Source organism: Diadema setosum, chromosome 20 (genome assembly GCF_964275005.1).
Source record: "Diadema setosum chromosome 20, eeDiaSeto1, whole genome shotgun sequence".
NCBI lineage: Eukaryota > Metazoa > Echinodermata > Echinoidea > Diadematoida > Diadematidae > Diadema > Diadema setosum.
In genome coordinates this window covers 18,497,589-18,518,900 of record NC_092704.1, presented here as the reverse complement: position 1 = coordinate 18,518,900, position 21,312 = coordinate 18,497,589, and the positions used below count along the sequence as shown (strand labels likewise).

The following is a 21,312-nucleotide window of genomic DNA, read 5'->3' as shown; positions in this document are numbered from 1 at the left end:
TGTTACCTGGGCTACTACACAAATGCTCGAAATCCGATTCTGTGGCGAACTGACGGAAAAGGGCCGATGTGAACTGGGGGCCATTGTCCGTAATGACTTGGCATGGGCTGCCATACCACGCAAAGTGGCCTTTCAATTTGCAGATAACCGTTGCACTGCTTGTATCCTTCAAGTGGTCAACTTCAAAGAAGTTGCTGTGGTAATCTACCGTAACAAGGTATTCCTTTCCGTTCCATGTGAACAGATCTGCTGCGACTCTTTCCCACGGTCTCGTGGGCAGCTCGTGGCTCATAAGCGATTCTTTTTGCTGGCACACATCATAATTGCGACACACATCACATGTGGCTATGAACTGCTTTATTTTGCTACTCATTCCAGGCCAAAACAAAGATTCACATGCGCATCGGAGGCATCCCTCAATGCCCAGATGAGAAGAGTGTATCCTCTCTTTCATTTCTCTGCGAAGACTTATCGGGATGATCACCCGCTCTCCTTCATGGCCCAGTCACAATGTCGGCGATCTGTCGGGAATTAGTTTTGGCCGGTGGTCGTCGTAGAAAATAAAGAATCCTTGAACAATCCTAGCAATAATCCTAATAAAAGTGGAGCAGTCACATTGTCTGAGATTTTTTTCAAGGATTTTGACCCGGTTTTGTCGAAAAATCGTGGGATTAACCTCCGATCGCCTCCGATTGCATCGGAGGCGATCGGAGACGATATCTGCGATCGTCTTTTCTTTTAATTTTTTCCCCCTGGGTATATGTGGGGGAAAAGGAGGCCCTTATATACACGGCGATTTACTACGATTCCACCGAACGAATCGTCGGAGACGATCACAGAAAGCGTACGAATCATCGCAGGGCGCCTCCGATTCAGTCGGAGGGCGCTGGAGACTACTCGCAGACATTGAATCTCAACCTGAATTTCCAATCCCACACAGAATCTTGCGACTAGTCTCAGATTATTCGGAGGACGCCTCCGATTAATCGGAGGGCATCGTAGGTCATCGGATATTGTGTCTGGGATGCCAAAAATGGGTGAAAATCTTGCGAGCAATCTTGCAATTTTAAGTTCAAAGTTAGGGACCGCGACGGGTGTGGCGATGCCTAAAAAATCTGCGACAAGCCGCAAGCGTCCGGAGAGCGCCTCCGACGGGTGCAAAGTCGTGAGATCTGTCTCAAGATTTTGTTAAAATTTCTCGGGTTTTACCCATCGCCGACGCATCGCAACTGATTTGTGACTGGCCCATCAAAGATCAAACCATCTTGCACTGCGAGCTCATCCCTATAGCTATAATAAGGTGTCAACAACTCATGTACTGCGTCTCGCTCACTAGGCCATCCTTGAATAATGATGTGTTTCAGCATCTGCAGTGTGTCATCTGTTTCCATCTCCTCGCGAATTCGTTGGAGGCGCTCATCGCGGATAGGAAGTCGCGACACCGAGTTGATCTCCTCGAAGGCATGAACGCTACTTGTCGCCTTGCTGACGGCTCGCGATAATGTGTCAGCGAGATACATCAGCTTCCCTTGCTGGTAGCTGATATCGAAATCGTAGCTCTGCAGACGTAGAAGCATTCCCTGTAAACACTTTGGCGCTTTCACTAGAGGCTTTTTCACTATCATTTCTAGTGGCTTGTGGTCACTAACAACATTGTTGAACCGACCAAACGTGTACTGGTGGAACAGCTCCATCGAAAACACTACAGCTAGCATTTCCTTTTCAATTGAAGCATAACGCGTTTCCGTGTCGGTGAGGGCTCTACTCGTGTATGCGATCGGACGACCATTTTGGAGCAGTGCTGCTCCTAAGCCCTTGTTGCTTGCATCACACTGAATTGTGAGCTCCTCCTTGGGATCGTAGAATGCCAGCAGTGGTGCTTCCAAGACCATCTGTTTGATCCTCTGCAAAGCGTCAGCTTGCTCAGATGACCACTCCCAAGCTATTACTGGCTTCGTCAACTGTCTGATAGGCTCAAGGATGTCTGATAGGCTGGGTAGAAATTTGATCAGTTGACGAATCCTACCAGTCTCTGTACTCCTTTGAAGTCTGAAGATGCTGGCATATTGATGACATCGGCAACCTTTTTGGGGTCAGGCTGCAACCCCTTGCTCGTGATGACATGACCTAGGAATGGTATGTCGGTTGCCCTGAAGACTGACTTGTCTTTATTGAGTTTTATGTTGTGCTCAACACACCGCTGTAGCAACTGCTCAAGCTTTGCATCATGGTCAGCAACAGCTTCTTCGTTGGTCTCTCCTCCCCCGTACACCAGAATGTCATCTGCCACACAGATAATGCCAGGCAGTCCTTCAAGCGCCTGGTGCAGTCTCCGCTGGAAGATCTCCGAAGATACACTTGTGCCGAAAGGCAGTCGGCACCAGCGATAGCGACCAAAGGGCGTGTTGAACGTGGTCAGGTTGCTCAAAGACTGGTCAAGCTTGATCTGCCAGAAGGCTGAACTCATGTCCAGCTTACTGAAAATTTTGGACTGATTCAGGTCTGGCAGGATGTCCTCTATTACCGGGAGTGGATAGTGCTCCTGTTTCAATGCTCTGTTGAGTGGACAGGGGTCTATGCAGATATGGAGGTATCCATTCTTTTTCTCTGCGACTACCAGTTGGCTGACCCAGCTGGTAGGATGGTGGACAACTGCGATGATTCTTTGCTCCACCATACGGTCAAGTTCGGCTCTAACCTTCTGTTTGGTTGCATGAGGTAAGCGTTGGGGTGGTAGAACAGTTTTTGTCGTCTTTGTCTACCTCTAGGTGTGCTTCCCCTGGCAGCTCGCCAAGCTCCCCATTGAACACCGAGTTGAAACGTTCCTCAGGCTTGGCACTCCTCGTGGTTGTTGCCGCATTTACACGATGGAAGCTCTCATCGTTGACTGTGATCCAAGTTCATTCGCTGACTGGCCTTGCTACCAAGTAGTAGAGTGAAATCAGCATCTACCACAATGAACTCTACCGAGTATGGGTACTTGCAATTTGTCTTTGGATTTAGCACCCTCAGACGGCAGGTTCCCTCCGCATTAGTGGCAGATTCATTCCACATCTTCAATTTTTTTCGTGTTGGCTGGAGAGTGCAGTCTGTACCCTGCAAGTGCTTCTTGGGCCGGACGTTCACACTTGCCCCGCTATCCACCTGGAAGACCACAGGTGAATCGTTGATCAGCATCTGTGCATGTACTTCATCTTTGGGCTGCACTGAATTGATCACTATGGTGACGTCAATGAATTCAGTGCTAGTGTCACTGTCTGCTTGCTCGTCTAGCTTGTGGACTCTTTTCTTGTTGCATACTTTTGCAAAATGGTTGCTGCCCCCGCAGGATTTGCATGTTTGTCCATAGGCAGGGCACTGCTGCTTATCTCTGGGGTGCTCCTTTCCACAATACTTGCAGCTCTTAGCTTCCCTGGTGGCATTCTTTTGACCACTCTTTGGCTTAGGACGTGCACCAGTACCGCTTTGCTTTTGCGATTGATGCTTATTGCGTTTGCTGCCATACTGCTTGATGCTGTGGACTGTAGCAGCTGACTTGCCATTTCCACTGTCGCTGAAGGCTCGGAGATGGGACTCTACTGTCTCAGCACTCTTACAAATGTCAATGCAACTACTAAGAGTGAGTTTCCTCTCTTGTAGGAGACACTTTCTGGTTTGCGAGTCATTTATCCCTAAGACGATCTTGTCTCTCAGTAGGGAATCAGCCATGCATTGGCAAAAATTACATGACTTTGCTAACGATTTCAAACTGGCAAGGAATGTTTCAAAGTTCTCACCTTGTTCTTGGCGTCTCTTGTTGAAGAAGTATCATTCATATGTCTCATTTTTCTCTCCGATAGCATAGTCTTCAAAGGCAGCTATAATTGTTGTAAGTTCCTTGCTCTGTTCCTCGCTAGCAAATACAAAGCTGTTGTAAATCTCGAGTCCAGCCAGCCCGATAGCGTGCAGAAATAGCGCTGTTCGATACTCTGATGTCTGCTTATCCAACTGAGCTACGACACTGTAGTTCTGCCACATCTGCTTCCAGGTTTTCCACCCATCAATCACCCCTTGGTTGACAGCTAGAGGGGCTGGCGGACGAATCCCACCCACTGAAGGTGGTGCGGCTGTTGCCCGATGCGCAGCGGCATGCTGTGGCACTGGAGAGGGCTGGCGTCCCGGGCCTCCCTGCTCGGCATCGCCGTCAGTTTGCTGACGAGCGGTTTCAGTCTCATCTAGCGTCGGCATGGCTAGGTTTAATCAGCAAAATACAACTGTCCGAAACGTAAATTTCTCTCACCGTTTAGGTTTTTCTGTAGTTGAAACTCACGCTATTGCTCTGCTGGGGCCTGATTCACCGAGGGTTCGCTTGTTATGGTGTAAATATGTGAAAATTCAGGCCCCCACCGCTGCCGCCATGTAACAAGACTTGACTTTCAGGTACAACGAACACGCGCACTTGCGCGCACTTTATTGGCTCCACTGTTATCACAGGTCATGGGTCAGGTCACAATACATCTGCATGTCATTTACATAGCATAACACACATTAGCTTGTCCTACAGCAGAATGTCTCTTTAAACCTAACAGTTCAGATATAGTTGTAGGTCCAGCACAGCTAGGTAGTGTGTGAATACGCCCATATTAAAGTCCATGAATAATGTCTAGAAGGCCAAGAATACTGTCCTGTGGAGTGAATATACTCTGAGATCTTGTCAACAAAATACATATTAAAGCTATCCCAATTTTTTCCTCTTTATTTCTCATTTACACCGTTGAGACATCATGGAGATAAAATGAAGCTTAGACTTCTAACGGTTATTGAAATAACAATAAGTTTGCATCAAATGCATGTATGTAAAACAAACAGAACAATACATTTTCTACCACATTTTCATTGACAATTCTAGTTTTTCATTAAAATTGATGGTCCAGTGATTCTCTTTATTTTAATCATTTGTATAAAATTTTACCGTCAGGGGTGTCTCCCAGTCAGGACAATTAGGAGCTGTACTAATAATTCCTTGTAAGCATTTTGTAAATATGATAAGAAGTAAAAACTTTTGATCTCAATATGAAACATTTACTCCCTCAATATTCAGCTGTCAATTCTACAGCTTTCATCAGCTCACTGACTACATAGTAGTTGATTAGTGGGTCATAGACCTTTGGAAGTTTGATAGGCTCTGATATAACTTGTTCCATGGACTCCCCTTTCATAATGTTGAGGCTTTCAGTGCATTAGGTCCTCATGGTGTTCAGTGTAAATATGTCGGAAAAATTCAGAGGAGGCAAAGCTGGGACATCTGTGTTAAGAAATCTGGTCCTAGATGAGCATTCCCTTTTTCAGATGTACAGTCCCAGGCAAACACCTTTAATTGTCTTTCCTTGACAAGGTATCCTGTAAGCCTACATGGTGCCAGTGATGTCCTGAGGTTTGTCCTTCAGTGCTACTAACCAAGCATTGACTTTAGTGTCCTAGTTGGGTTGAAGATAACCCTTAATGCCAAATTTTTGAAATTCCTCCACAGAGAATAAAACTCTATGACATAAGGTAGTACAATCTGTCCTTTTACTGATGTAGTGCTGTCTTTGTTCATGATGACTTTTCTTTCTTGACATGGCTGATCTTTCAAATTCATGAGATTCTTCCGTCGAGATGTTTTCATAAGGATTAGAACCAACACTTGCTGTTGGGCGAAAGCTCGGTGGTCTAGTGGAGATGACGCCTGTCCAGCAATCAGGAGGTCGTAGGTTTGACTCCTGCTCGAGTATGTATGCCCATGATTTTTATCATGGCTACTACTTAAACACTGATCAATTCAGTGCTTTAAACATGTATACATCAAAATGGCTGATCTTATTTAAAACCCACTGAGGATAGCTGCAGTTTGAGAGAGCCTATTCTATGTGTAGATTTTCTTCCTTTACTACTTAGGGTCATCCATGACTGTCTCTGACCTATGAAACAGTTTCCAAAGTCTTTGGAAAGTCTGTGACATGGCTATTTGACCATCATGTGATCAAGGTCAAAGACTAGTCAGTCCACTGATGAAAGCTATTATAATCGACTGGCTGAAAATTACGCAGGTAATTATTTTGTATTGAAATAAAAAGTTAACTTCAAATCATATGAATTATCCATACATATGAACTGTTCTAATGTGTTGTAGATACATCTGTTGTTTACTTTGTATTTATATGATTTAGTCATTTTTTTCCTATTACTGTACTTGTATTTTAGTCTAAATTTGCAAGTACTCTCAAATTGTCTATCCGATGAATTCACCTCCCAGTGTTTAAAATGTTAAATAGTTAGTTGAATAATGAAACAAATGTAGCTGTACAATGTACATATACTTGGTAAAGGTGGGCCTACATTCACATGTTCTGGGGTCTGGAAACTCAAACTCTCTCCACACACATACACACACATGTAAACATCTGTAAATGCACTATTTGAACTACTGTAAAAGTGGAAATTTTCGTGGTGTCGAAATTTTTCGCGCATTTCGCGCAACCAGAAACCAGCACAAAAATAAAAGCACGCAAAAATGTCCACTTGCTATGTGTTCCAGTACTTGATGTCTTGACTCCGCGGAATTAAAAACATGCGAAACTCTTCTTACCTGGCCAGAACGAAAAATTTGTCGTACTAAAATATCCACTTTTACAGTATATGTTAGAAAGACATGCCATCACAGTAGCACATCTTACCACTGCTACGTTGTATAGTAGTACTAGCACAAAGAAAGTATGCATCTTCGGTGGTCGATACAAATCAGCTGAAGACAGGAATTGGGCAGAACAGTGATCCAGTGTTCGGAACTGCAGTTTTGAAATGGGCATAAACAAAGATCTTTCCTGGCTCAGCCCATACGTATTCTTTTGATAATCCATCTGTCTTGCTACCATTGCTAATTTCACTGTAATCTAGGTCTTCATATTATTACACTGAGCAGCGTACTTGGTCTTGGCAAATTACTAGTACCACATGTACGGCATTTTCCTCACCCCCTACTTCTTAATTCTCTTTCTCTCCTTTCTTTCTTCCCTCCCTTCCCTCTTCTCTCCTGTGTAATATATACATGCACACTACAGATTACATCACTTCATTGCCATTTATTCATGACGCTTCTATTGTTTTCATTGTCTCATTCTGATCCTTTGTGCAGTGTGAGCTGTCTCACTGTGAGATCATCTCCATTATGATGTCAAGTATGTCACTCTCATAAGGGCAGAACTTGGCATGTGTATGTTGTTGGGGGTTTTTTTTTGGTTTTTTTTTATTGCTTTGGTTATACTGAGATCGCACAAGCTAATAGGATATCAATACCATTGTTAATACAGTGGACTCCCGTTATAACGAAGTCCTCGGGACCGGCAGTTTTCTTTCGTTATAACGAAATTTCGTTATAACCGAATGAATAAACAATAAAAATACATAGAGTTGATAATGTTGCGGCCCTAAATTTTATTTCGTTGTAACCGGAATTTCGTTATAACCGTGTTCGTTATAACGGGAGTGCACTGTACATGTATTACTGTGAAGATAACTTTTTCATCCCTGATGAAGAGGGAGGCCCCCAAAAATTTTGATCTTTAATATATACCAATTGGCTTATGCATTCCTCTATCGTGATATTCTTTGGACTACTACTACATTGTATTACTGCCAATTTGTGGGTCAAATAAAATGTTTGGAACATATATATGTATAATACAGTTCGACCTTGATTATACGGCCTCCTTTTATCCGGAAATCTCTATTATCCGGATGCGTTCACGCAGTGAAGGACTTTTTTTTTTTAAAATCCAAAAATTGAGAAAAAACAGTGACTTTAAAGGGATTGGTGGAGATGAGAATTGGGCTTTTAACTTTTTGCGAGATACCAAGAAAACACTTATGATATAGTACCGAGCATACCATTTTAAGAGGAATTCAAAGTTTAATTGATGAAAATCGGGTTTGGAATGACTGAAACAGCCAAAAACAAAGTAAAACAAAGCGATCGTACTAAAGTGTGGGTCCCACACTTTATTAGAATCGCTCTTTTTTGGATATCTCAGCCATTTCAAAACCAATTTTCATCAAATAAAAATTGAATTCCTCACAGAATTACATGTTCTTTCATATTTCATAAGAAGTTTCTCATTATATCACCAAAAAATGTTAGAAACCTGAAATAAGGTCTCAATCAAAACTATACGATCCCTTTAACATCTTTTCATGGATCTATTTCCCTAATTTCATAAGATGTGCATGATAGGTTTCTCTATATCTAATGAGGTAAAACATGTATGATTTTCACATAAAGATATACTTTATTTTTGTGAAGAAGGCACTACAACTTTGCGCAGGCTAGCATAAATTACACCACTGTTGCAGGGTACGCTACTTGCCTAGCTGCCAGTGCACTGGGACGGCAGCTTGGACGGCAGCTATATACATTAACATTGTGTTTTCCATATCCGACCAATTCGCTTATCCGGATGAGCGCCGGACTCGACATGGCCGGATAATAGAGGTCAAACTGTGTATATATATAATATATACATGTACACAAACACACATATATACAAAATGTATGTATAACGAGAGAGAGAGAGGAAATATCACCAATTGATGGGAAGTAACAAAATCAAGACTTGATAAATTCTACCAATGCGAGTGTGAAGGCGCTGAATTCTTAACCATTTTCTTTTTATTTCAAAATCAACTTGAAAATACAAATTGTATTTGCTTGTTTAAAGTTTTAAAGATATTTCTGTCCAATGAGGATTACACCCATGTAAAGAACATTGCACACCATGGTAGCCATTTACATATACTTTATTACAATGACATTATATAGATGATGACTGGCGGGGAAGGGAACATACCGAATGTTCCACCCGAAGGGTTTGAAATGCTATTGAGGGAGGTTATAAGTCCCGAGACGAAGTCGAGGGACTTATAGCCTCCCGAAATAGCATTTCAAACCCTGAGGGTCGAACGTTTGGTATGTTCCCGACAACAAAAGTCATCATCTGTTATATTATATGGGTTAGTCAAATACCATCATTATCAATTGATTTCACGCTCTGAAAGTGGCGCATCAAACCGTACATCACCGTACCTTTGATATGATCATGGTACGCTTAGCTTTAAGGTCCAGCACGCACACAATGCACTCGATCGCGCTAGCTCGCGCAGAGCCAAATTCACTGTGCGCGCAGGTATTTGTTACGTGAAAATGTTTTCCCATGGGAGAACATAAGAATGTTCGCCCATGGGCGAACATAATGAATGTACCTCCATCACGTGACTGTGTTTAGCCAATCACTAACCGGTATTTGACTAACCCATTTAATATACATGTATGTTGTATATGGTAGTACTGAGATTTTTTTCCCTCTGAGGACACCAATGAATAAAAGAACAACAACAAATGTATGCATATTTTATAAATCAAGTTTTTGCATGGGAAGAATTGCATCTGCTAGAAGCACATTGTGTTACTTTATGGTGGCTACAGGCTAAGTATCTGTAGCTTTTCACAAATAGGGAAACAAAATTCTTCATTACAATTAGAGAGGTACATTGTTATTGATTGAATGTGGGTTTGATCTGAGCAGTCTAATAACACTTTTAATACATCATTGTTTTGCATTCATCCCCTTGCCAATTTGTGGTAAGAGGTTACTTCAACGTGTACTACTGTTTATCATTTGCACATTTGGCAGTATGATTACTAAATTATTTGAATTTGTTAGCAATGTTATGCCTCTCAGTTTTCTGAGAATGTTGGTCATTTGTCCTGTACATTGTTTTGGTAGTGATTTAACTTAAAAGTTGACACATGAGCTCATCCGTGTCATGACGTCATCATTTGATTCGAAATGGGAAAATTGTGTCAATTGCTTTGCACACTTCGTAAATCCAGACACTTTAACTTCTAAAACTCTGAATTTGCCTTTCTGTTATTTTGAAAGGTGACATTCATGTAAGTGAATGTCAGACTTTCTCCGGTCCCGTGTATGTCAACCTCACACAAGGTTTACTGCAGATCAAACTGGGCAGACAATGCTTGTCATTTGCATTCATCACTAGATAAGCATGTCAATGGTTTCCTTGAAATACACATGTATTACCATATTTTATGGGATATGGATAAACACATAAGGCAATGCTTGACTGCAAGATAACAGACTTTTTGCCAGAAAGTGATGTAAATGTATGGGATGTAACTGCAAACTAATGAAGACTCGTACGAGATTCTTATAATTGCAATGGACTTGGGCAAAAATCATTTCATCCCATAGCCAAGTAAAACTAGTGGTGTATTTGAGACAATGTTCAAACAGGATTTGTGACTCGGACAGTATTGCTATAGCAGGAAACTAGAAATGTCGCTATGGCGACTGATGCCTCCGCCATAATGCATGATTCTCCCAATAGTTGTATAGTGCAATGTCTTCATAATGTGTGATAACAGTTTCACATAACTTGGCAACATATTGAAATTACAGGTTTGTCAGAAATATCTTGAATGTTCACTTTCCTTGAACTAGGTTTGCTATAATTGTCTATTAAAGAGTGCAGGTACATGTATTTGGGAAATTGAGGATTTTTACTTGACTTCTGACTGACCCTTGTATAAGTTTATGCATTGAGTAATTTTCAAGGCATGAAGAAAGAGTGTAATTACAGTAAATTTTTTTTTTTCATGTAAACCTGGCCTTGACCCTTAACCTTTGACCTTTGACCTTCTGGCTAGAAATTTCCAAGAGAATCTCCATTAGGTAATACATGTATATTAAGTTTTACAAATAATAATGCAAGCATTGCATATACTAGTATATGAGGGAAATAGTAAAATTTTGAGGAGTTGACCTTGACCTTTGACCCCCTGACTATTGACCCATGACCCCTAAATTCCCTAGATAATCCCTGCCAGTCAGTACATGAGTGTGTACCAAGTTCCATGAAGATACATTGAACCATTTGCGAGAAAAGTGAAATTGTAACATTTTCACCTAGCCTTTGACCTTTTGACCTTTGACCTTGTGACATCAAACTCTCTCTCTGGTGAACCTTTATGCAGTACTATGTCTACACTAAGTTTCAAGAAAATACCTTCAGGCATTGCATGGATATGGGGGAAATAGCAAAATTTTTAGCATTTGACCTTGACCTTTTGACCTTTGACCACTTGCCAATGTCACTAAAATCTACTCAACTAATTGCCCCATCATACATCATCCTTGGACCAAGTTTGGTGAAAGCTGCTTCATCCAGTTTTGAGTTATCACGTAAACAGATAAATTTTAGGAATTGACCTTGATCTTTGACCTCTGACCTCTGTCCGATCTCACTTAGAAACTAATCAAGTAATTGTCCTATCCTACATCATACTCGGACAAAGTTTGGTGAAATTTGCTAGATCCAGTCTTGAGTTATCGCGTAAACAGATACAATTTCATGATTTGACCTTGACCTTTGGCCTTTGGCCGATTTCACCCAAAATCTAATCAAGTAATTGCCCCATCATACTTTATACTTGGACCAAGTTTGGTAAAATTCCAGTCAATATTACTCAAGTTATCAGGTAAACGAATGCGGACGGACGTACATACGGACGGACGGACAGACAACCCGAAAACGTAATGCCTCTGGCACCACTTCGTGGCGGAGGCATAATTATGAGATGAGAAAAAGAAACCTGTACTGAACATGACAGCTCAATTTTCTTAGTCCTAAAAGGTCATCCTCAATAAGTTGTCAACACTGCAAGTGTACTTGTACTGGAAAGCATTGTGCTGCAGCAATCCTCTACATCATACTCACATAAGTATTCTGGTTTCCACTTCCCCCAAAAACCCATCAAAAATAAAGACAATCATATGTAAGATAATGCCTTACATATCAGACTTTACTGCACTTTTTCAACCATTGATTACATGTGGAAGACAGACAAGTTTGTTAAACTGAAGCCTTGCTTGTAAAAGTACTTGAAAAGAAACTCTATTTTACAAATACAGGTACTTGACATAATTCCATTAACTGTTTGTAAGTGCAGTCAAGTTTATCATGTCTTTATTTTCATGAATTTTGAGAATTGACCTATTGGTGAAATTAATAACTCACAAAAAAAGGGGAAAAAATGCCTTGTGTAATACTAGAATTATCACTGAAGGTGATTAATACCCCCACCCCTAGTGTTGCTTTATAGTATGTGATGTCATGAGGGCAATGACGTTAATATCAAGTTTGTGCATTTGTCGAATTGGAAACAGAATAATTTTAGTTTACTGTACAATTACAGAGTTGACACTGAGTATAAAACTTACAGCAAATGGAAACATGCTTTCCCCCAGCATCACTACACTTAAAGACCATCATACACACCAAATTTGACCTTCATAGCTTGAATGGTTTATTTTGATACAAAAATGAGTGGTTACCATGGCAACACATTTTCCACTACTAACACATTGGTGTCTTGCAAAACTACACTTCTAGATCACGATACATACTAAATTTGACTTTAATTGCTTGAATGATGGAAAAGTTATTCGATCTGCAAGGTTTTGGTAAAATTGTGGTTACTATGGCAACAGTTTGTGTGACAAACAAAAAAAAAATATGTGTTCCACATCTATACCTCAGGGCCATAATGCCTACCAAATTTGGTTTCAATTGCTTGAAAACTGGAAGAAGTTCACTCCACAGGATTAAAAAAAAAAATGCGGTTACCATGGCAACGCATTGTCCGATACAAATACAAAGGACATTTTGCAAACTACACTTAAAGAGCATCATACACACCCAATTTCACCTTCATAGATTAAATGGTTCAATTTGATACAAAAATGAGTGGTTACCATGGCAACACATTTTTCTTATATTAAGTATCCAAGGTGGGAAATCGCCAACTTTCTCAAGGTGGTAATACAGTGTACTTCATTCTAATTCCATCAATGTGATTTTCAGTCACAAATGCAACCACTCGCAGAAAAATGTCTCACAAGTCCCAACTCACAAAATACTGTATCACACTAATGTTCCATATGGCGTATACTGCACATACAGTATATATATATATAGCCCTTAGCAGGGAAATACTGTATCAGCTGAAATTTTCGCGGTGGTTTTATTTTCGCGAATTTCGCGAATCGCCTTTGAATCGCGAAAATAACAACGCCCAAATAAGTAAGTTCAGTTAGACCCTCGCAACCGTGAAATTAACAACACGTGAAAATGTCCTCAAAGTACCAATTCGCGAAAATATCTGTACGCGAAAATTTCAGTTCGTACAGTACACTCTTTTTGTGACAGTGTGGTGCAATGAATTAGAATACCATGCACACAATTAGAAATGGTACATTCTTGAAGTTAATAACTGACAGCTGCCATATTAAGAAACTTCACTCCATGATGACGCAGAGCTTTTTCTTGTTCCTTTTTTTTTTTTTCATTGGGAACTCATTATTTATGGGTGACATCATTTTGAACAGTTATGTCTTCAGTCGCTAACACTGTCCAATTCCCGTATAACTCTGTGCTCATATTCAAAGTCATAAATGTACTTGCTTGGGTTATAGTTGCTCAACTGGGGAATACCAAAATATGAGGAGTCTCTGGAGAGCATTTGTATGCAGTTCATCTGATCAGACAGCTTGAATGGCACATCCTCCATCATTAGAGCAGCATAGCTCTGGTGACGTTGATGAGAACAGTCTGTGCTTTCTGTAACACATGGGCTGCTGAGTGTCTCTGTCTGGTGGATCATCGCTGACCAATGCCCACTTTGATTGGCCAGCAAACTGGGATCATAGCTGGCTCTTTGTTGGACCTGTCATCCAGAAGTAAAGAAGGGAACATTCAAAGATAGTTAAAATATATAGAAACAATACATATTAGACTTACATGTACATTGCAAAGTGAATACATGTACAGTGTATACACACTTCCATCTGCAACTAAAGCTTACTTGTGTATCAGTACTCATTGTGTCAGTATATGATTTTGCTACATCTTGTCTGAAATTAAATTCATTGCCATATGACTCATATTTGTATTACATGAAGTGCATAATTCTTGGGTCAAGGAAAATGACATCCTGCTGAATAGTGAGACAAAATAAAAATGATAACTCTGACATCCAGTTCATAAAGTCATTGAAAAGTGTCATTGTATGATTGGTGTAGCATGTTCTCCCAATATCTTAAGATAATATACAGGTCAATACCGGAGGGCACAACTGTCCTGTAAGTTTGCTCAATCACATTTGGTACAAGGGAATGAGGAATGCTACAAGATGGACCAATGCACCTTGGACATTACTTCTTTGCTGTGAACACTCTCTTGTATGACAAGGGATTTATGCTGTGTGCTCACTCTTCAACACAGTGCAGCGAAGCCCCTACATGTGTATATGAAAGCGAATGTTGGATTTATAAGACACTACTGTGTGACCAACCATTGGTTTCATATTTGTGTGGGAGTAAAAAGTGTGTGCCATAAGCAGCAAATATAGAACAGATGTCATTTTCCCTTTCTTTGTGTCAATTAGTAAAATTAGACATGATGAGACTCATAAAGTCTGTTGATTAATGTCTACTTCAAATTTACTTCAAAACTACAAGGTATGCACCAGTGATGACACACCCTACAGACCCTTGAATTATTAAAGTCAATAACTACCAGTTTCCAGTACTATAAATACACTACACACACAAACACATGTGCACAATGATATTTCTACTCACTTGGGTATGGTAAGGAGGAGGACTGCCCTGCCAGCTTTCACTCCTTCTCACCATGTGTGGTGGGAGAACTGTGTTTCGCTCATTCTCTGTCTCCCCGACCAGCAGGAACCCATCTTCTTCTTGATCAGCTGCTCCAGCCCACTCGGGACACGGTGTGTTGCTGGTTACATCAGAGGACAGCTGGTTTGGAGATCGTAGCTTGCCAAGGAATGAGTTAAGTAGCTTTGACATTGTGGACAGTTTGTAAACAGCTAAACCTTTCAAGACTTTTCCTGGTGACTCCTCATGAAGCCGTCTTCACTGTCACAGTTCTATGTTCAGATGCTACTGTATTTCACAGACAAGAAAGAAAACGACCTTTTCCTGAAATTGTCTAGAGAATTTTGAGGATTAACACATAATGGCATTACAGTTGTATAAACACAGACTATACAGTGTCTTTCTATCCTTATGAAAGGGAAGCACACCAAACATTGGTGATATCCTCATACAGTGGACTCCCGTTACAACAAAGTCCTCGAGACCAGCAGATTTCTTTCGTTATATTGAAATTTCACTATAACCGAACAGATAAATAAATTTTAAAAAAAAATAAAAAAAAAAAAAAAACCACAGTGGATAATGTTGCGGCCTGAACTTTTATTTTGTTGTAACTGGAATATCATTATAACGGGAGTGCACTGTATCAGATCAAATGAAACAACAGTATTTAAATGCCACATTTAAAAGGATCCACAGCAGAGGATGAGAAATTCACTGTAACAAGCTATAGGCCTATGCACTGTACATATACCTCATTTTATTTTTATTTTTGTGTGTGTGTGTGATACTTTCACAATTATACGATTTTACTAGGTTTATAATTTTAAATGCAGCATGACATTTAGTATTTGTATTCATGCACTATTAACAATTCAATTCACTGTTACTTAATTTCTATGTTACCAGGTATTTGTTGACAAACACATCCATACCTGCATATAATGGCAGGGAATGAAATGAAAGTAGGCAGGTAATAGTGTAGGCTAAAACTGAATCCCATGTCAGTTCTTACTGTACATATCTCAAATTCTACTGATCTGAATTGCAGGAAAATGACAGGATCTGTACTTGACAGCTTATTTTCAATTACATGAATTTAAAGAAAACTAGAGAAGCACTCTGAGAGCGCAGACCTCCGCCAAGCATTCCACCACTGATGTTCTTCTTCCATAGAGATATCAGTGATTTCCACCCATACATACTTATAGCATTGTGTGCTGAAAGTCGCCCAATTTTCCAATATAGAAGCCTTTGTCACGTCATAAACCCTCAGCTGCATGGCACGCCTCGCCCTAGCAGAAATTAAAACACGCACTTTAGTGCGCGCATGCAAACCTCAAATACGCGCAGCCTGAACTCCCAAGTTCATTGACCCTACCTGCCAAAATATCAAAAATCCTTCATAAATTCCCCAAAAATTCTTGAATCACTACCAAAATTTAATCATCTGTTACTTGTATCATTCTTAACCTTTCCTGCAAGTTTCATGAAAATCCGTTACCTACTTTTAGAGTTATTTTGCACACAGACAAACTTTAACAAACAAACAAACAAACGGTAATGAAAACATACCGGTAACCTCCTCCCTTGGCGGGGGTAAAAATTGTCAGAAAGCGTCAATATCGATATTACTCAAACAACTCTTCACGACAGATTGCCAGCACAATCTATAGAAGAGAACTGATGTTAGCTGTCTAATAAGTAATATTACGCAAATGGGACTCAACGCAGGAGCTAAACATCATTGAATGTGCAATGACCGTCTGTAGCAAGTTGAAAGAAGTCAGTTATTGAGAAAATATGGTATGCATGTGTCAGGCTGTCTGTGGTCTTGTGCGATCTAAGATTAGTAGGAACTGCAATTCTTGTCCGATTTCATTCAACTTGCCATAGATCTACAGTTTAAAAGTGGAAATTTTTGCAGTAGGGAAATTTTCGTGCATATCGCGCAGTCGGAAACTAGTGCAAAAATAAAATGTGAATATTTTTGATTGTCAATTGTTCAAGTGGTTGATGTATAGATTTGGCAGAATTAATCATGTGAAATTCATCTTACCCAACAGAGCATGAAAAATTATTCATGCAAGAATGTATTGGTAGCCCTACATTACTTTTTGCTCCCGAGTCCTGACTCCCGGTTACTTCGAAAAAGACTCGCCACATGTTATAGACGGCTAACTTCAGTTTCAGATTGTGCAGGCAGCATACGTTCAAGAAGAGCAAGTTCTTTGGAGGCTGTTACAGATCACACCTACTTAGGGATTCAATTAAACAACAAACTGAGCTGGGCAAACCACATTCCAGGTGTCTCTTCAAAAGGAAACCAAATCCTTGGCCTCCTGGGAAGAAATCTCTTCAGGTGCTCGTCGAGGGTCAAATCCATCGCCTACAAAACCCTCGTACAACCCAGACTAGAGTACTGTGCATCAGTCTGGGATCCATACCAGAAGGAGTATATAACTCAACTGGAAGCCATTCAACGATGATCTGCTAGATTTGTCCTCAACATCCACCAGAGAACCTCCAGTGTCACTGACATGCTTGAACGCCTTGAGTGGAAACCGCTTGAACATCGTAGGGCTGTTCTTAGACTGACACTGCTCTATAAATCGGTCAATAATCTTAAAGGCATAATTTACCATTTGCAGATGAAAGCATTAGTGCTTTAAAATAGTTCTAAAATGTGAGTTAGGGATAGAAACAACCACTGTCAAAATTTGAATCCGTATAATCGATGTTAAGTGTTGTTAAATACACAAAATGTGAACAATAGTTATAATAAAAATGTTTCCAGACTAAACCGTATACAGTTACGGTTTACTGAGAAAAACCCTGATATCTCCTTATATTTTAGGTTTTATTGCAAATATTTCATATGGTAGGATGTTTTATGATATAACAGACCTACACATATGCATCAAATGTGATATCTTGAACATTTTTGAAATCACTGCTCCCAAAGGTAAACTGGACCTTTAATGCCCTGGATACGTCTCATTTGCAATCAAGCCCAATGGAAAACAGCAGGATGACAAGGCAACAACAGTCTATCTCCTTTAAAAAGCTAAATACATTAAAAGATTGTTACAAGTACTCTTTATTCCAAAGAACCTGTGCTGAATGGAATCTCCTTCCACCGGATATCAGAGAAGCTCCTAGCCTAAAACTCATTTAAACAGAAGTTAAATTTATTTGACTTAGGGAAAATCATTCAAAAAGCACAATATAAAATCTAACCACTCCGCTCATTCGACCACACCTGCACATGTAATCCCTGATTTGGAGTTTGTGCAGTATCCCTCCAGATCCAGAACATGACAGATAAATTTTGTTCAAATTTAGGAGTGATTGGAAATAAGCTAAGCAAGCCACCCATAACACCATCAAAGATTCAACCGCCTTGCGCCTGCTAATTTACATCATTCATACATGTAATTTAAAACCTATGCTTTTCGGAGTTTTGCATGTGCTGTGGTCGAATTTGGCACAGGAGGTCAAACTTGTGCAGTTGTGAACATGCTTGGTGCAGGTTTTTATATCCTGTGTCTGTGATTGGGTGCGATTTGGTTCACTATAGTGACTAGAGAATTCAAGATAGGTCTATCTATTAAATGATACACATTTGCGACATACATGGATCTTGGATGGACAAGAAAGTTGTATAGTAGTAAGTCTACTACTCATCGACCACTTATTTTTAGATCAACCACCCTCGTGCAATGGCTTTCTTGCATATGAAATCAAAAATATGTGTGGGACGGGGCGCAATACACTGGAACATTCAAACATGAATACAAATCAAGAAAAATTAGGGGGATATAGGTAAATAACCTGAGGAAACAGGAGGAAAAGAATTGAAGAATTAAAATCCTCATTAGTAATACACATACCGGTAATTATTGTTAACATTTATTGCCCATTCACTGGATTTACATGCTTTTCAATGGGAAAACGGGCAGTCGATTAAAACGATGAGCTTGCGCTAGTGTAACGTTACAGTGAAAAATGTCACTTGTGTTTGTTGTCGAGAACTCCGCGCGTACGGTGCGAGTCAACAATCTGAGCCAGAGATAAAATGTATGAATCTGTATTTTCTGCCTCGAGTGGAATGAAAATGAGGGATGTTTTCTAAGATAGGGCCTACAAGGTATTCATTCAAAAAATGGTCGATGAGTGGTAGGCCTACTAGATCTACTACTCGTACTAGCTACTAGGACCTACACATGTAGGTCCAACTACGTTAGACCGGTCTAGAGTCTATCGATAGATAACAGTGGTCAGTGCGTAACCATGCAGCAGGGATAGGGCCAGGTTACGAATCAATCAACTGTACAATGTTATTGTTAATTTGCTCAATTGAGTCAATAATCTATTTAGTTGTGGTAAATTTACCTCTAGGCCTACTGGCTACTGCATACTGCTAATATAACTGCGACCAGCATCCCCATACGTAGACAGAAAGATCCGTCTGTCCGGAGGACTCTTTTATATTTTGCCATTAACGCTGTCCTCCGTAGACGGAGGGGATCCGTGAAGCCAGACGTAGTCTCCGCGGAACATTCCCCGACGGACAGATACAGACCGATCTTTCGGTCAACCCCACATACGCATAGTCAATAGCGTACACCTGCTGGTCGCAGTTAAATTTCACTGCTACATGTACATGTAATAGTGATGTGTATGTGGACAGCGTTCCTTCCTGTTTTTCTTTCTTTTCTTTTTTTTTAAATTTCCGTCTCCATCCACCTGTCCACTTAGTTAGTTGTAGGCCTTCTACATGATCTGAAAGTTGCTAGATCTAGGTAATTTCCTGACCTAACTTGGGGGTGTTTCACAAAGCCGTTCGACTTAAGTGCGACTGGTAATCAGTTCTTGTGTGCTATACCTATAATAGTATTAGAATCTCAATAATTCAGCACAAGAACTGATCACCAGTCGCACTTAAGTCCTTCTTAACTTTAAGAACAGCTTTGTGAAACACCCCCTAAAAAAAGACCGTAACTAAGGTTTAGGCCTACTATACCCACCATTTCTCCGTCTCTCGTCTCGTTCGCTGCGCTGCTCGTCTTTTGCCACTAATTATGGTAGAATGCCAGTTCCCTCATGCCCTCACGCATCAGCTCAGCTATGTCTCTGTTTCGTCGATTTTCTTCTAATTCTCGAACCTATGGCTACATCTATGTCTCGGGCACTTTTAGGCTTTTCACAGTTTGATGCTCCTCTAGGCTCTATAAAGTCTTGACGCTCATCTAACCGTTAGATAGGAATTTCTACACCTATCTACGTACAGCTGTAGCAGTGTAGGTTCTACTCATCTCATGCATGGTGATTGTGCAAGCTGCGATGCATGCTAGCTGTGTGGAATCCTAAAAATAGAATGCGTGACGCTGAGCCGGCCTTACTTGATTGTTATCATGTGATCTGTCACCTGATAACATGCCGATTCCGTTCTGCGTTGGGGATTTTCTTCCCTCTTTTTTCTAAGTAATTTTACTAGCCCTGTACTAGTAATTCTGTGGTGGCAAAACGCAGATGCGTAATCCCATACCCCGTGTCTGCCGGATTCCACTGGTAGAGAAGTGCTTTGAATAGGCGGCATGATCGTTTTGTAGCAGTTGTAGTTGCAGTCTGGAAGCCAAAAGAGTGTACGTGTACATGTACTGGCGCGCGGACTGCCAAAAGGAGACACAGCAGCACTTGGCATCCAACACGGGTGTAGTTGGCCATGTGGCTGGGCTGAGCATGAGTCGAGCAGGATCGATCTTTTTAGAGGACGTGATTTAGGTAAGAATTCTATATCGGAGGGTTAGTAGGGTAGGGTTAGCAAGAGTTTAGAGTTAGGGTTAGTAAGTTAGGTTAGGGACTGAGCTGTGCTGAAGTTTAAGCCTAATGAAACCCAGGATCATGCTGACATGAGGATTGCCGAAATTGCCAAATAACAAATACTGAAATAGGGTCTAAAGTTTACTCGAGTCTAGGAAAGCAATGTTACGTCATTGTTAGATACCGTTAAAGTTAGTGCACCAGTTTTCGACAGGACCCAGATTTCGACGACACCCAGCAGATTTAATTCTTATTAAATTTTATACTCGGTACAAACGTCTGACTTCAACAATCAACCAAGTTATCAATCACATTTCTAGTCTTATATAAACACCGTTTGTCACTTCCCATCAGCCTGCCGCATACTGCTGCGGATGCCTTGCCGCAGATCTGCCACAGATAGGCATCATTTTCACATGCAAATTAGCTGCTGCCGCAGACTGTTAAAGGGTGTGTACAGTTCTGGTCAACGTGAGGATTTAGCTTTTAACGTTTTGCGAGATATTCAGAAACCACTCTATTAGTATGAGATGTCAAAGCGCATGCAGTTCTAAGGGGTATCAAAAGTTTATTCGATGAAAATCGGTTTTGAAATGGCTGAGATATCCAAAAACAAGGTGAAACAAAGAGACCCAAATAAAGTTGTGGCATGTCACCTTTTATTATTATCACTTGTTTGGATATCTCAGCCATTTGACAACCAATTTTCATCAAA

General features: G+C 40.6%; 2 protein-coding genes across 3 annotated transcripts in view; one reads left to right on the top strand and one right to left on the bottom strand.

Annotated features, from left to right (window-relative positions):
* Positions 1-8,665: 8,665 nt before the first annotated feature.
* Positions 8,666-20,012, bottom strand: LOC140243300 (uncharacterized). 2 transcript variants are annotated; one of them, XM_072322973.1, is made up of 3 exons: positions 19,802-20,012; positions 14,733-15,059; positions 8,666-13,816 (listed from the first exon to the last, which is right to left on the bottom strand). In XM_072322973.1, exons 2-3 carry the CDS (start codon positions 14,961-14,963, stop codon positions 13,487-13,489), a joined length of 561 nt encoding a protein of 186 aa, XP_072179074.1. In that variant the 5' UTR covers positions 14,964-15,059; positions 19,802-20,012; the 3' UTR covers positions 8,666-13,486. The 2 variants fall into 2 exon arrangements, with proteins under 2 accessions (XP_072179074.1, XP_072179075.1); XM_072322974.1 differs by having other exon boundaries at positions 14,733-15,056.
* A 449-nt stretch (positions 20,013-20,461) lies between these two features.
* LOC140243382 (lysosomal membrane ascorbate-dependent ferrireductase CYB561A3-like) overlaps positions 20,462-21,312 on the top strand; it is a 52,696-nt gene continuing 51,845 nt past the window's right edge. The window contains exon 1 of the mRNA XM_072323060.1: positions 20,462-20,558. The gene's annotated coding sequence lies outside the window, so the exon portion shown is untranslated. The remainder of the gene's footprint in view (positions 20,559-21,312) is intronic.

What these genes read in the sequence shown, in the direction of transcription:
- LOC140243300 (XM_072322973.1), bottom strand. Translation starts at nt 14,963, where the DNA reads ATGTCAAAGCTACTTAACTCATTCCTTGGCAAGCTACGATCTCCAAAC. An exon ending in CTCCTCCTTACCATACCCAA is followed by an intron (nt 13,817 to 14,732) that starts GTGAGTAGAAAT and finishes TCTGGATGACAG; the next exon opens with GTCCAACAAAGAGCCAGCTA.